The sequence below is a fragment of the Diabrotica virgifera genome, chromosome 9 (genome assembly GCF_917563875.1).
Source record: "Diabrotica virgifera virgifera chromosome 9, PGI_DIABVI_V3a".
In the NCBI taxonomy this organism is placed as follows: Eukaryota; Metazoa; Arthropoda; class Insecta; order Coleoptera; family Chrysomelidae; genus Diabrotica; species Diabrotica virgifera.
The window spans coordinates 66788476-66806176 of record NC_065451.1 but is presented as its reverse complement, the minus strand read 5'-3'; the positions used below and the strand labels follow the sequence as shown (position 1 = coordinate 66806176).

The window sequence follows — 17701 nt, the reverse complement described above, 5'->3', positions numbered from 1 at the left end:
ACAATTAAATTTAATTCCTTAACTACGGTTTAGATGTCATATTGCCAACAACACAATAGATTAACTGAAAAAAAAACCTAACATAAATTGTGAACAAGCGTTTATTTTTTTTCATGAAAATTCTCACTGTGTAGCTCATGCGAAGCACAGTGAGACATGGGTATTGTTTTCTTATCGAACATCGAGTACCGAAAATTTTATACCGAATTTAAAAATGTTGCATTGTCACTTAGTGGAGGCTGAAATGGATCTGGAAGCAAAAATACCACATCTGGCTTTCTTATAAAAGCGACATCCACGTCAGGAAAGACAAAAGCATTGTCTATTTTATTGCTTTTCCTCAAATACGACACTGAAATTCTTCATCTTGTTTTTACTTCTGTAATTAAAAGAACTGTTCTGTTGACAACTTCATCCCAATCTCGGCAAGAGTTATGCTCATACAACTAAAAGCAAGTCCAATCGATATCAATATAATTCAAGTGTATGCACCTACAACAGAAGGAACAGAAGAAGAGGTAGAAGAACTATACCGTAGCATTGATGAAGTCGTGAAAAGATTGAAAAAGCAAGACCTAACAGTTGTCATGGGTGACTTCAATGCAAAAGTTGGGGCTAGCAAAACATCATCTGCAGTTGGACCATTTGGACTAGGAAACCGGAACGATCGGGGAGATACATTGGAAAGTTTTGCGGAAGCAAATTAATTAGTAATAACCAACACCTGGTTTAAGTTACACCCAAGGAAACTGTACACCTGGAAATCTCCACATGTCATCCTTCACAGGAAGATTTGTGAGGAAGTCAGGAATTGTAAAACTATCCTCTTGCTGGTTTGGGGGCTGTAAGGATGACTGTGCTAAGATTAAGTCGAGTTTCCTATTGACTTCGTTCATCTGTACACAAATCTGTGACCACCTGGATGAGATGAGTTTGTTGAACTGCAAACGGCTTGCTCGGAATACAACCTGTAATAAAAAGCAAGTTACATTTGAATGGCCCATGTAAAACAAAATTTAAAAAAAACTTGTTAAAATCTTTACCAGATGAACAACTACAATTATTTGCATCAGTATTCTTTTTCTCATGATCATCTTTCAGTGCGTCACAGTTTTTCGATTTCTTTCTAACGCATTAAATTGTATGTGACAGAAAAAAAGGCACGTCTCCGATTACATTTCGTCGGTGACGTTTATAACATTTATTCTAGTTGTCGATAGATGGCGCCATAATAAAAAAAATATATTTTTTTAATTAGATAATAATATTACACATATATGTATAATTTATAAGACTATGCAAATCAAAGAAAATACCATTTTATAAATGCAAGAAACATATTTGATTTGTTTTTATTTCAAATTGAAAATAAAATGTGGCAACTGTCAGATTTAACTAAAATGTCATGTTAGAATAAATGTCATAAATGTGTATATTATCACGGACTTACCCTTTTTCCTATTCGCGGTGTGCAAGTACTTGGAAAGGGAAACGAGAAACGACCCTGCGCGAGTCGCGGAGAAATATTGCAACTATCTTAAATAATTCATATTGTCAATTGAGATTGTCAAATTGACCTATATTTCAGACCTTCTGTCAATGAAGCAGAAAAATTATATATTGCTCTACAATATTGATATGATATGCAATTATTATATAAAGGTAAATTTAATTAATTGTATTTTGCTTACAGTACTGCATTTTAATAACTAATTTTATTTACTACATACAATTGTTGATGTTTTCATAACATAACCTGAATCTTATGTTTTCTTCTTATTATTTTTTTGGACTATGGGCTTGACAATTATCCAGTAACCAGGACTAATAGAATTGGCCAATATAATTAAAAGTGCGAATAATAGTACAGAGCGTAGAAATAGGGGTCGCTTTGCCGAACTTGCACGGTCCCAATTGGTAGGGGAGCCCAAGCGGGGATTTTTGCAGTTACTCGAGCGCGTCATATTAGCATATGGGAGAAACCTGGTACTCTGCAGATGTACCTCTACCATATATTGGCTCTTAACACAGGGGAGTTCGTTAAGGGGGGCCCGAAAAAAAAATCTATCCTTAAAAAAACTCGAAATTGTCAGATTAAGATACGGTAAGTTAAGTACATGCAAAAGAGTGTATATTTCAAAAATCTGACGATTTGAGCCGGGCGTAAGGAAATACGTGATTCCCAAAGTTTCACAAGAAAAAAGCGAATAATTCGCGAAATGATTGACAGATCGAAAAACTAAAAAATATTTGCTCAATATTTTTTTAAAATCTGTCTAATGATACCAAACACGACTTCCCACGGAGAGGGGTGGGGGTAAATTTAATATTTTAAATACGAATCCCGCGATATTTCGCGAAATGGACATCAGATCGAAAAACTGTAAAATACACTGATTCAATATTTTTGAAAAATCTATCGAATGGCACCAAACACGACCCACCATGGACGTGGGGTGGGGGATTACTTTAAAATCTTAAATAAAAGCCCTAATTTTTTATTGCAGATTTGGATTCCTTACGTAAAAATAAGTAACTTTTATTCGAAACATTTTTTCGAATTATCGATAGATCGCGTTATAATCGAAAAAACGATTGTTGGAAATGGAAAATTAAATTAAAAAATGGCAAGCGCCCACTAAAATGGAAAACTTTACTAAACTTTTTTTGGTTTTAGGACCTACTCTTTACAACCCAATAGGCCCCCAAAGCGCTCGAGTGACTGCACATTTAGCATACTTTGCTCCCCTACCATATCATTTGTTACGCACTGAAAAATGATCATGAAAAGGACAATACTTCCGCTGTTTGTTACATCTGAAAAATCAGGAACATCTGTAACTTCTCCAGTAAATATGGTGTTTCTCGTGAAAGTATAATCATTAGGAGCTGCACTTGTTATATCTGGTTGAGATTTGCTCTGACTACAACCTGTAATAAAAAAAAACCAAGTCTATATAAAACTATAGCTCATAGTAGGTGTTGTATAAGCCTGATGGAAGGTGTAATAAATAAAACAAATACAATACTATATTAAATAATTATTGTATGTTTAACAAGTATCTTAGTTCACATTTTTACATGCTGGTAACACTAACCTAACAACCCTGCACCCAGTGGCGGATCCAGCATCATTAAGAGGGGGGGCCGATTGCCTAAATTTCTATATACAGTAAAACCTGTGTTACCGGCCACCTATACTAGCGGCCAGTTTAAAAATTCCCAAAACCAATTATACGTAGACTACAAAAACTGGAAATACCGGTCACCTTTCTATATCGGCCAATGGTTCTTTCATTTTTAGTGGCCGTTACTGACAGGTTTTACTGTAATAACAGTAATAATCAGGGCCGGACTGGCTCATAAAAAAGGCGACAACCCAAATTATAAAAAAGGCGCCAGCCCAAATTCTAAAAAAGGCGCCAGCCCAAATTCTAAAAAAGGCGCCATCCTAATATCCAAATAATGGCGCCAGACCTCCCTCTTAAGCTTTGTCATCAAACTTTTTTGAAATCCTAATGCGTGTAAAGTAAATCATTATTACTAATTTTAATTTAAATACATAAAATAAATTACTATTTTTATTGGGAATAAAATTAAATTAAGATTCCACAAAAATATAGCTTCAGTTTCCCAGTATCTGTTTTAATCTGCTACATACTCTCTGAAGACTCAAAAACAATTTTCGAAAAGTGTGAGTAATTTTCACTTACTACTACAAAAGAATCTATTGGTTCAAAAACATTTAACAAAAATCATGATGATTTGTGTTCAATGGAAGTCACCTTTTGAATTTTTTCAAATTTTTTACTAAATTCCATATAGCATAAGACTAAACCTCGATAAAAAATCCGCAACCGCAGACGGTGTCAGGCGATCAGTGCCTAAGTGGTGAATGGCCTAACGTCAGACGGTCGCAAACGGAGCCCTCGGAGATCTGATGAAACTCCTGAAATAAGACTATCGTGGCCCGCACGGAGGGAAACGCAGTAGAGGTTGTCCGGGGCTATTAGGTCCAGGTGTACCTATTTGATATAGACGGAAGAGTCCTAAGGTAGAAATCCTGATACAAGTTCGGAGGTATACCGGCAGCACGGTGCCTGACGACGTCAAACTCGTCTGTATAAGGGAAAATAGAGAACACAAACGTCACGGTTGGACTGACACGTACCGCAGCCAAGAAGGCACTGGAAAGAGAACATATTATATTTATTGGCTGGAACTCAATGCAAGATATGAGAGAGACTGCGTTTCCAGGGGTGCTTTAGATGCCTGCAGTTCAGGCATAGTAAATTAGGCTAGAGAGAAAACAAGGAGGACTCCTACTACAGATGTGGTAAGGAGGGGGCACCAGTCGCGAGAGTGAAGTACTGAGACCACTTTTTCCCTCACTTTTAAAGAATCCGATCACAGTGCCGACAGCTTACAGTGCTCGGAGTGTAAAAAACTGATCCTGGAAAAGCGGGGCCTCAAGAGACACCCTGCCACAAGCGATGAGAAAAGGGTGGGTGAAAACACCTAGGACCAGGAATAAAACAGCGTATGGGTAAGTTAGAAAGATAAGAACAATCTAATACGCAGTTCCTTAAAATAAATGTGGGAAGGGCGAGAGCTGCTCACGATGTTGCAGAGGCACTCGCACGAAGGGAAGGTGTGACATTTGGTCTTTCGACAGAAAATCGTTAAAGATAGGAGATCTGACGTGACCGTATACGTGGTGAACCGAGGTATTGGAATCACCAGACACTCTGTTAAGAATGTAAATAGGTATGTTAAGGCATAAGCTGTAGACCGGTTGGCGTAAAATAATTGTTATGTTTCACCAATCGTCCCGCTTCGAGAGGGGAATACCTATCAGAATGGATCCACAACATAGGGCTTACCGTGCTAAATGACGGTAAGCCACCTACGTTCGTAAGAAGTAATAGAGAATCCTTTCGGGACCTCTCGCTGGTTTCAAAATCACTTCTAAACAGTGTCATAAGCTGGACTGGTTTGGAATAACAATCGCTCAGCTTACATAAGTATGTGAGTTTTGAACTAACGAGCAAAAGGAAGAAACGGAAAGATGAAGATAGCGATCTTAAAAGATTTTCAAATCAAGAAGCTTTTGTGGATACTCTTGGCTTGATTGGTCCGATATGCGAGGATGTAAAGGAGTTGATCGAGGGATCAAGTATCAGATAACCAAATAGCTTAGATGCGACGCGTAGTGCTTTCGCGTATAAATATTCGTTATTTGATAAACAGCGGAAATTGATACCCACAGAAGGTGCTCCAATCGTAAAAATGGTCTTCTAGGGCGCCGCTCGTTGCATCTAAGCTATTTTTTTTATAATAGAAACAGCGGAAATTGATACCCACGAAAGGCGCCCGAATCATAAAAATAGTCTTCGAGGGCGTCGCATCAAAGCTACTTATTATAATAGAAACAGCGGATATTGACCCTAACGAAAGACGCCTGAATCGTAAATTGGTCTTTGAGAGCGCTGCGCGTCGCATCTACGCTATTTGATTATATTATCTGACACCTGATACAAGTTGTATTTTATTGTACCCACTGGCTTCATTATTTGGGAGTTTGGGACACAACAATCCTGCATTTATAATGTAGTTTTGGAGCACTGAAAACCACACCTGTATATTTTAGTCCAATTGTGGGATGTAACACTCTTTGTATCAGGTATCAGATAATCAAATAGCTTAGATGCGACGCGCAGCGCCCTCGAAGATCATTTTTCGATTTGGGCGCCTTCTATAGGTATAAATATCCGTTATTTGATAAACAGTGGAAGTTGAAAGTGGAAAGGTGCACCAATCGTAAAAATGGTCCTCGAGGGCGCCGCTCGTTGCATCTAAGCTATTTTTATAATAGAAACAGTGGACATTGATACTCACGAAAGGCGCCCGAATCACAAACATAGTTTTCGAGAGCGCCGCGCGTCGCATCTAAGCTATTTATTAAAATATAAACAGCGGATATTGAATCTACGAAAGGCGCCTGAATAGTAAAAATGGTCTTCGAGGGCGCCGCGTATCCTATCTAAGCTATTTGATTATCTGATATCTAGTATTTTGTTGTACCCACTGGCTTTAGTATGTAGGTTTCTCGTGCGCCTTCGGTGCCAAACGGCGAAATCAGAAGCAAGTAAAAACATTTTTTAGGGGAATGATAGCTGCATCATTTTTGTGTAAAGGTTCAAAAAAAATTTTTTCAGCGTTAATTTTTTTAATGGATAGATACTAACCAAGACAAAAGGCGCACCGGCCCGGGGGCCGGCGGCCCAGTCCGGGCCTGATAATAATAATAATTTGGCTTTAAGAATACGAAGAAAATGGAGAATGCAAAATACCCTAACAATACCGATTATTATGTCTACTACTGAAATGTCTACTAAAACATAAAAAAGCTGAGTCTCTAAATGAATATCTTTATAAGACCATGCAGAAAGCTGTACATATTACTCTTGACTCGACTGCCAGATGTGTATGAAGATTGTTGGGAGATACTCCAGCCAGCATACCACGTCACCTATGTCTCGATAACACGGAAAAAGTCACACCAGAGCTCAATCTTTTTGTTACCGCAGGTATCGGGATGACTAAATTTTCCTCTTAGAGGGAGTGTGAACAGTATGGCTAAATCTGGATAATAATAATTATAATAAAAATAATCATGTAGGCGTAAAAATGTAGATAATACAAAAGTATACTTAAATTTTTTTAATTTTTCATACAAAAATGAAATTATTTCATTTTATCTAAGTACTTAATTTGTAATAACATATTGATAATGAATAAAAAATTGAATAAAAAAATATGAAAAAAATTTTGAGCAACGCTTTTCTTTAGTTACGATTGACCAAAATTAAAAGTATTATAAAAAAATCAACTAAAAACCAAAAAATAAAAAAAAAAAATTAAAAAATCTTACACATTCGTCAAAGAAAAGCATGGCGCGTCTTGATCGAATAAACGGTTTTCGCCCCACGTTTTTCTTTAACGAATGTGTTAGATTTTTTCAATTTTTTTTATTTTTTGGTTTTTAGTTGATTTTTTTATAATACTTTTAATTTTGGCCACTCGTAACTAAAGAAAACCGTTTCTTAAAATTTTTTTTTCATATTTTTTTATGTGTTAAAGACATAGGTGTTAAAGAGATAAAGAGACAGAAGAACTTAAAATTACAAATTGGAAAAATAAAGCAGCAAGGAGGAAAGAATGGAAAAGAATAGTAAACCAAGCCATGGGCCTTCTAGGCCTGGAGCCCTGGAGAGCTAAACTATATGTATATACAGGGTGTCAAAAAATAGCGGAACGGTCGAATATTTCGCGAAATGAACATCGGATCGAAGAACTGAAAAATACCTTTTCAGTAATTTTTAAAAATCTATCGAATGACACCAAATACGGCCCCCTACTCCACCCCCTGGAGGTGGGGTAGGGGCTCAATTTAAAATCGTAAATGGAAAACCCCCGTTTTTGTTGCAGATTTGAACTTCTTACGTAAAAGTAAGCAACTTTTATTCGTGACATTTCTTCAAATTCTGGATAGATGGCGCTATAATATACAGAATATAGAAATAGAATAATATAGAAATAGTCTTTCTCGAGCAATACACTTCCAGATGAAAAACTAAACATCACGTGTGTAATATTTTTCAAAAACCTACCGAATGACATCCTGTCGTATTTGGTGGTATTCGATAGGATTTTGAAAAATATTAAACTTGTGTTTTTTGATTTTTTATTTGAGAGTGTTTTTAGAGATATTAAACCATTTCTATAAATTACCTATGGTATCACGATTAATGGTTTTCCGATTATAGCGCCATCTATCCAGAATTCGAAAAATGTCTCGAATAAAAGTTACTTACTTTTACGTAAGGAATCCAAATCTGCAATTAAAACTGAGGGTCTCCATTTAATATTTTAAAGTTACCCCCATCCCACATTCAAAGGGTCGAATAGGGTGTCGTGTTTGGTATCATTTGATAGATTTTAAAAATTATTGAACACATATTTTTCATTTTTTTGATTCGATGTTCATTTCGCGAAATATTTAACGGTTCCGCTACTTTTGGGTTGGGTCACCATATACATAACACATAAAGTTGATGAAAGAAAAATAAATATATAATATGTAGTGAATTATCATTAAAATTAAAAAAAAACCTACAAAATGAGACTTTATAAGTTAACAACTTAAAGTAGTTTCGGAAATGTAATTGTTCAATCCCAAAGTAATCCCTTAATTTGTAATCTCACATTTTTTCGTAACTTCCTAAACTTTTATAGTTTCACCATGTATAATTGAAACATTGGGAAACATCGAGTAATATTTTAATAATTAGAGTCCATTCAACCTGCAAACTTAGTAAATTGCCAAATAATGTATTTTCCAATTGAACTTTAAGTTTTGCAATAGCTTCCTTTAAACTGTAGTTGCAACCTTTCAAAACGAAAGGTCCGTAGTTCGGTTGTCATGCAACTTATTGATGAATTGCATATTTTGACGAGATTATAAATTTACCAAGGGGACTATTTTGGGTTGCAGTCTAATTGAAATAGTTACCTCGTTAACAAGTGCGTAAGTCGTTGTTAGAAGTTACGCCGAGTGTAATTATTATCAGTAGCTGTCATTAAAGGCAGTCTATCATAGAAAGTTACCTGAACATCATCTATAGTGTAATTACGTAGCTGTCAATAAAACCATATTTTTACTCCACACTAAAACATTTATTTACCATCGTCGATCGAGAAGAAGCGGAAAAAGGGGCATTACAAAACAATTCGACCCTGAGATCTACGTCGAATTTGTCGATTGGTCCTTCGACAAAACAACATCAAAAGGGCGTTAATTTAATTGGAGCTTCGAAGGAGACGACCCTTAGCGACCTGAATAGCTGCTCCCCAGTTCCGTACAAGATCGACGATCGAATTCGAAGTGTGGAGAAAAGAAAATATAAAGGCACCGAAATTAGAAGTAGCAGCCTTCGAGAACCTTTGAGCACCAGAGAACCTGAGTAGCAGTCCTTAAGTCTGCGGTTCCAGCTGTTTGGAGGTGAAAAATCTAGCGGCATCCAGAGATCCAGCTCACCAGTTCCAGTTGCAGTTCTAAGAAAGAGGCAGCGCAGCAGATTCCAGGCCCACCCGGTGACATACAAGTGAACGTCGGGATAAAACTGTAAGTTTTTGAATATTTATTATCATTTAGCGCAGTGCATTTTTTTTATAAAGTAAAAAGTTTATTAAAGAAACTTAAGTATCGAATTTTACTAATTTTTATTGAAATATTTATTCTGTATACTGTATATCTATTTACTTAAAATATTTACTGGTAATATTTTGTCTAATTCAAATCTAACAGTTTGATTATTTGGATATTAAGTATATTTGGTAATTTTGATTCTTATAATTTGAAACTTTTAAAACATTTGATTTTCTAAACATATATATTATAAAATTCTGACATACTGACACATTTAATAAATCAAGTTATTTTTATACTACAATCTTGCGTTTATTCAACTCCATATATTTGTGTCGCATATGTATTTTTATATAAAGAATTTTATTTCTCTTACTTAAAAGTAAAATTATTTCATTGTACACATCAGCGTTTTTGAGGTCGTTGGTTTATTTTTGAGGAAGGTTTTTTTTGCTGAGACATTATTTTGAATATAGGTCAAGTTTATATTTAAAACATGAAGAGATTATACGCAGAACAAGAAAAACTTGGACAGGAAATTGCAAAAATCTTGACTAATATTAAAAAACTGAACAAAGAAAGGCGTACTACAGAATATTTAAACATAAGGCGGCAGACAGTTGAAGAATTGTGGAATGACTTTGCGGAACAACATAATGAAATTGTAGAAAAAGGTTCAAAAGATGATAAATATTTTACATCTAACTATTACGAACAAATACAGAAAAAATATGAAGAAACGAAAAAGGCTTTAGAGGAGTTTATTAAAAATCCATACAAGTCTTCGAGAAAAATTAGAGAAGTTGAAATTAGAATGGAAAAACTTCATAATTTATTGGAAGACGACGAAAACAATGAAGATATACAAGAGGATTTAAAAGAAGAGGTACAAAAAATAGATGCTTTAATAATGAAAATAACTCTGGAAAATGAACAGGATGCACTAGAAGGTGAAATAGAAAGATTTTATATGATGAAAAGAAGGGTGCGGTCGATAATAAAAGAAAATAGACCCAACTCTAGTGGGTCAGAAGGTCAGTATGAGAACAGAAGAAATTCTGAAAACAGAAGGCCACAAAATAGACCCAATACTAGTGGGTCAGATGGTCAGTATGAGAACAGAAGAAATTCTGAAAACAGAAGGCCACAAAATAGACCCAATATTAGTGGGTCAGAAGGTCAGTATGAGAGCAGAAGAAATTCTGAAAACAGAAGGCCACAAAATAGACCCAATTCTAGTGGGTCAGAAGGTCAGTATGATAACAGAAGGAATTCTGAAAACAGAAGGCCACAAAATAGACCCCATTCTAGTGGGATCAGAGATGACAACAGTTACGACGGATCGTCAAGGAGACAAGAGAATACTGTGAGCTGTTTAAGTCATCAGAATGAAGAAGTGCTATTTGCAACGGCATTAGTACGAGTAAGAGACTCAAAAGGAAGCTCACAATTGATGAGAGCATTGATTGACCAAGGCTCGCAGTCATCATTCATTACGGAGCAGGCCGCTACAAGTCTCGGAATAAAAAGAAAGGCTGTCCACGCTCAGATATCTGGAATTGGCAATAAAGACCAAAGGACGTCGAAATGGTGCGTGACAGTAAACTTAGAGGCGCATTTCAAAAATGAATTTGAGATGAAGACCGAAGCACTTGTGCTACAAAAAATAACAAAGAATCTACCGAAAAAGGAGATACAAATAAAAGAAAGGAACCCTAGGAACTTAGTCCTGGCTGATCCAAATTTTAATAAAACAGGTCCAATAGATATTCTATTAGGAGCCAAAGAATATAGTTTGATATTACTGGATGGGGTAGATCGAACGAAGAATGGTTTCCTCGCCCAAAATACTAAATTGGGTTGGATAATGTCAGGGGTAGCACAGCAAGAGCACATCCCGCAGATACAAGTACTCAGTATGTTCTGTAGGCGACAGATGCCTAGATATTCGGAAGTACCTAAAACTAAAGTCATAGAGCAAACTATACATATTAAAAAGGATTTAAAATTGGTTGAAACAAATACCAATGAAATAAAATCAGCTAATAGCAAAATAGAAACTTCTGTAGTCGAGCTTGATTTCATGGAATTAGAGCCAACCCAAACTGCAGAAGAAACTAATTTCGATTCGGGAAGAAAGACACCCGAGGGAAAGGATTCTAAATCGTTTATACTTGAGGAAGAAAATCCCAAGACAATAAATGAAAGGGTTGATGATTTAATGACTCAATCCCATAAAGATGTTCAAAAAATTTCTGATATCGAGGGTACAGACCAAAATAAAACTAGAATGGTTGTACAAGAGACAGAAAGTTTTAAAATGGACTTAAAACAAATAGAAGAGCTTAATAAAAGTATAGAAACTACAGAATGTTCGAGAGCTGTTGAAAATAAAGATGCCAAGAATCAGGTAATACAGTTAGAACAAGTTAATAATAATATAGAAGATGGAAAAATGTATATAAACAGTACCGAAGAAATTGATTTGAAAGAGATAGAAGTAAATGTCCACATGTCCAGTGATGGCATGGAGGAAAAGTTAAATTTTGAAAAGTTAAATACAGGTTGTAGTGCACAGCAGAATGTCTTGCACTCTGAAACTTTTCGGAGAAAAACTATTGTAACAGTTGAGAATACTGCATTTACTGAGAAACATAAAACTAACAAGGCTAAATTGGCAGAACAAATACATACAATAATTTCAAATGCATTTTTTAATAAATGCTATAATATTCGAGGAAAAAGCGAATATGCTGTTAACTTACATGAACCAGGAAGGTTTCAAATAAAATTAGTTGAAAAGTTAGCAGAATCTAAAAATAAAATTATAAAAATTAAACATAGTAATATTAAAACTGCTGAAGAAGGCTTAATTGAAATAGAATATTTTAGCAAAGTCATAACACTTCGAAATAGAAACAGAAAAACAACTAGTTTGACATACAAGTTATTACAAATAGTCAGAGAGCCCAACGCACGAAAGGCAAAAAGAGGATTTAGAATGTGGGAAAAAATTATTCGTTATAAGTATAATATATTTAATATTTTTAACATTTTAAAACGGTCAATTGCAGACCTGAAAAGCAGGAAAAAGTCAGCACGTATGCATATAGTGAGAAAATTAGTCAAGTTTGCCACAGCTCTTCCATTGTCGGTAAAAGATGGCGTTGGTGTCTTGTTGTTGGTCCCAAGGAATCTACTTGAAGTAGATTTTTAAAAGCCGATCAACATATCCGATTATAATGTAGCTATTCGGGGAGATGAGTTCCTCGATGAGAGTTCGAAAAAACACAGCATCACAACCAAATTTAATTAACACTTTAAAACAGTTTCATCTAGAACAGTTTCACTTAAATAGATTAGATTTGGATTAAACATATTAGCTGAATCATAAATTCTAAATATTTAATTTATAGGTAGCACTGCTCGGGTGAGATAATAATTCAAAAACCGAGTGAATAAGTGTTAGGATTATTGTTATATTCTTATTATTTTATATTATAATGTGTTTAAACATTTTCTATTGGTCGTCTCTTTCTTTTAAGTGGCCAATATGTTCAATCTCAAAGTAATCTCTTAATTTGTAATCTCACATTTTTTCTTAACTTCCTAAACTTTTATAGTTTCACCATGTATAATTGAAACATTGGGAAACATCGAGTAATATTTTAATAATTAGAGTCCATTCAACCTGCAAACTTAGTAAATTACCAAATAATGTATTTTCCAATTGAACTTGTAAGTTTTACAATAGCTTCCTTTAAACTGTAGTTGCAACCTTTCAAAACGCAAGGTCCGTAGTTCGGTTGTCATGCAACTTATTGATGAATTGCATATTTTGACGAGATTATAAATTTACCAAGGGGACTATTTTGGGTTGCAGTCTAATTGAAATAGTTACCTCGTTAACAAGTGCGTAAGTCGTTGTTAGAAGTTACGCCGAGTGTAATTATTATCAGTAGCTGTCATTAAAGGCAGTCTATCATAGAAAGTTACCTGAACAACATCTTTAGTGTAATTATACTTAGCTGTCAATAAAACCATATTTTTTACTCCACACTCAAACATTTATATACCATCGTCGATCGAGAAGAAGCGGACAAAGGGGCATTACAAAATAATTCGATCCTGAGATCTACGTCGAATTGTCCAGTAATAATGAATTAAACGAATGTAATTTTCAAAAAATCAAAATAACTACTTTACTTTTTTCAATGCAAACAAATTCAAGTCGAAATAGTTTTAATGTTATTTCGTAATGGGAAAGTACATCATGTGACACCTCATTTAAAAGCGTTTGAAATACTGATTACAAAAATGTATAATACCTACATGCGCAAAATTTTGGTCAAATGCTTTTTAAACACATTCATTTTCTTCGAATCCTGAGAAAGCTAATATGAGAATTTTTGAAAAATTTAAACGCAGAATAAAATACCTATTACACTATTACCGAGGGCCGAACGTCCATTAGAATAAACAAAAGGTTTCTTGTGAATGATATAGGTATTTGAAATTAAAAATCATACTCAATTTTCTCTTCTTTTTCACCCCTATAACTTATTAAAATAAACATTATAGAAGTTTTCAGGGACTTTCGTCCCTCGGTAATAATGTAATCTTGCAGTTTGTGTTTAAATTTTTAAAAAATACTTATTAGTTTTCTCAGGATTATAAAAAAATGAATGCATTTAAAAAGCATTGGACCGAGATTTTGCACAAGCATTACCTATACATTTTTGTAATCACTATCTCAAAAGCTTTTAAATGAGGTGTCACATGATGTACTTTCCCATATGAAGTATAAAATTTAATTCATTACCATAATTTTATATGTGGATGATTGCATCCCGCGACATAAATGACTATCTATCGTACTCGTGCATAAATACTCACGTCTGTCAAACGTGATATAGAATAAACTTATATAATATATAAGACATACATTTCATGCATATATAAGACATACCTTTTTCCATAAAACTCTCGAAAGTAGATTTACTGCATCATCGTTGATTTGTATCGGACACACTGAAAAATCGCATGACTTGTTTTGAATGCTCTCAAAACTTAAATTTGCTCCAAGATCAGTAGGTCTCATAGTATGATCTATCTGATAAGATATACCTTGTACATATTTATTATCTTCATTACTATTAATATTATCACGATCACCCAAATTACGTCGATTTTTAACAAAATAATCAGCTTGCGACATTTGAATTTTTTACTTTTCAAGTTCTCGGTAGAAGCTTCTTTTCGTTTATTTGACATTTTATAACTCTTCGTAAATCACAAACTATATTAATATAAAAAAGAAGAATAAACTCAAAATAATATTAATCACTCTAACAATTTACAAACTAAGATCTGTACGAATCAGTATTAGAGATGTTACTTCGTTACTTGCATCGATAGACAAAATACACTAATGACTAATAGACTAATAATTAATAAGCAAAGGGTATTTTTTTTCGTGGTCAGCAATCGGCGTTTGAACATAATACATTTATATTTTCGGCAAATTAATATAGTTTTGCTGAGCGCGCTATTTTCGAGAGATTTTCGAAGAATCCGTTATCTGCAACCGATTTTATAATTATACGAGAGTGGACATGCTTAGGTATGCGTTCACAGTATATTTGTTTAAATATGCTTATTGTAATCATTTTTAATTCTTAATGTATACCTAAGAATTATAAATTACTCATTTCAAAAAAATATATTTAGGTATATGTAATTCATATAATATTGTAATTTTTAAACATGTATAGTTATCCATTTGAAAAATAAATGAATGTTTTTGTAATCTTTATACAGTAAAACCTGTCAGTAACGGCTACTAAAAATGAAAGAACCATTGGCCGATATGGAAAGGTGGCCGGTATTGCCAGTTTTTGTAGTCTACTTATACTTGGTTTGGGGATTTTTTAAACTGGCCGTTAGTACAGGTGGCCGATTTTGGCAGGTGGCCGGTAACACAGGTTTTACTGTATTATAATTAAAAAAAATAAATCACTTGGGTTGAGAGGGGGGCCGATCGCCCCCCCCCTGGATCCGCCACTGCCTGCACCTAACTCCTGTCACCGTCACCTCGCTGTCAAGTCATCTTGTTACCAACATGAATAATATGAATGTCACTTAACTCTGTATCATACATCCTCTTTTCTTTTTCTTTATAGGTTGAGCTTACAAGGTTTTTTAATTTGTCTCCCTGACCTTGTACAGTAAGTATTAGTAGGATTTGACATTTCAGGTGTATGATTGTCAGGGATTAATACTTCTCTTGATTGAGGGTCCCTACTTTCAATACCCTCATTGTCTGGCAATTCATGACCCACATTAACATCACCACCCAAATGATGGTGGTTACTCTTTATTTTATCATCACCAAGGTCTATAACATTTGCTGATGATCTTACATGTGACATCTGTTCCTTCTGATAGAGTTTCCAGTGTCATCTTCCAGGATGTATGATCTAGGTGATTCATGTTGATTCAAGATTTTTGCAGACTTCCAGGTGTTATTACGGTGATCAAGGACTGTTACATCCATGTCTCTGTCCAACGGCTTCAATATTGTTGCATTTTTATTAAAAGTTGTCTCATTTAATTCTTTTTAGCTTTCATTTTCATTTCAACATTTTCACACAAACATGGATGTAACAATTCAACTGAAATTGGAACCTTTGTCTTACATCTCCTACTACTAAGAAGTTGTGATGGGGAGTATCCCATGCCTTTTAATGGATAAATTCTATAATTTATTAATGCTGACTGAAGGTCTGCATGCTTTCTTTCATCTATGGTTTTCCTTAACATGTTTTTTGCAATTGAGACTGCTTTTTCTGCTAATTCATTTGAACGTGGATAGTTAGGACTACGAAAGATCAAGGTAAAGTTCCGATTTCTGCTAAACTTTCTAAATTTTTCACTATTATAAGGTATGTTGTCAGTTACAAGAAAATCAGGTGATCCAAATCGTGCAAAAACTGTCTTAATTTCATCAATTACTGCCTCAGCACTTTTGTCTCTAATTGGTAATACCTCTAACCAGTTAGAATATGCGTCTAATAAAACTACGTAACTTTTTCCTGCATATGTGAAAATATCAGACCCTACCCTTTCCCATGGCCTTTTAGGTAGTGATAGGACAATAGGGTTTGTTTTGGGTTTTTTCTAGCAAATTTTTCGCAACTCTTACATGCCCTTATATATGATTCAATATCCGTAGCCATACCAGGCCAATAATAAATTTGGCGTGCATTCGCTTTTGTTTTTTCTATGCCTAAATGTCCCTCATGAAGTATTCCTAGAACTTCCTTTCGTAATGAAAAAGGGACAACTAATTTATTGTCTAGAAAAAGGAGATCATTAGTTATAAATAGATTCTCTTTTATTTTGGCGAAGTGTCTGACATTCCCTGGAATTTTATATTTTTGCTCTGGTCAGCCACTGATGATAAAGTCAAAAACAACTTGTAGTTGGGGGTCTGCTATTAGTCTAGGCGCCAAATAGAGGTCATCGTGTCATTTTCAATTCTGATGGACAAACTCGACGGTTTCTTATGGATTTTGGGCTGCTGATTACGAATTTCGAGGGGGATTTCGATCCGAGTGGTCAAAAAATTGTTATAAACAATTTAATTGTTTATAAGGCTCTGGCTCATAAACTAAAAGAGATAAAAAATGTTTCAAATAAAATTTGTTCCCTAATAAAAAACGAGGAAACAACCGTTTACTAAACTTAAATCCGACAATTAGAACTGAAGATATTGTAAAATTAGTGCACAATGCAAATTGCAAAATAAGTATTTTTCGAAGCTTTCCCGATCGTAACTCGGCTTCTACGCATGCAAATGTGCCTTATAAGGTGTCCTTTTAAAGCTTAATTAAGAGGCTTCCAAACAAAGTTTGTTAAATTATTTGATCTTCATTTGTTTTAAAGTTATACCCGTTTGAAGTTATAATTTTCTTAAAAAAATTGTACATTAATTTGTTTATAAAGGTTTCAAGCAAACTTGAGCTATAAACATTTATACTTTAATTAACAATAATGATAAAACAACTCAAAAGGAATAATTTGAGCTTACGAAAATGTTCGTAAGTTTATTTTTGGCTAAGATGTCGATATTTTAATGGCGCGCTATGAGGCGCAAGATTGGCTCACAGTCAAGTATGTATTCTTCGACGCTTTATCGATCGTAACTCGGCTTCTACGCATGAAAATGAGCCAATATGTGATATCCATATAAAAATGGATCGAGTTATTTTGCAGCATCATCATTGCATATAAAACGAGCATTTATGATGTGGCGGCATACACACAATTGACGGGCCTTGATGATGCTGCAAAAGAACTAGATCCACTTTATATGGATATCATATAGATAATTAGACTCTGAAGCCTCAAAAAGTTTTAGTTTTACTGCCTACAAGAACAGACTTGTACCACCATGTAACTGTTAAAATTTCGCTAAGAACTTATGCA

The 17701-nt window shown here is 34.6% G+C and overlaps 1 protein-coding gene across 1 annotated transcript; it reads right to left on the bottom strand.

The window, feature by feature from the left end:
* Positions 1-35: 35 nt before the first annotated feature.
* On the bottom strand, positions 36-14312 carry LOC126890990 (uncharacterized). Its single transcript, XM_050660171.1, has 2 exons — positions 14181-14312; positions 36-968 (listed from the first exon to the last, which is right to left on the bottom strand). Exons 1-2 carry the CDS (start codon positions 14310-14312, stop codon positions 735-737), a joined length of 366 nt encoding a protein of 121 aa, XP_050516128.1. The 3' UTR covers positions 36-734.
* Positions 14313-17701: the final 3389 nt, after the last annotated feature.

Coding starts and splice junctions, on each gene's coding strand:
- LOC126890990 (XM_050660171.1), bottom strand. CDS start 14,312: ATGAGACCTACTGATCTTGGAGCAAATTTAAGTTTTGAGAGCATTCAA. Junction 969..14,180: donor CGAGAGTTTTATGGAAAAAG/GTATGTCTTATA, acceptor TTTTTATTACAG/GTTGTATTCCGAGCAAGCCG.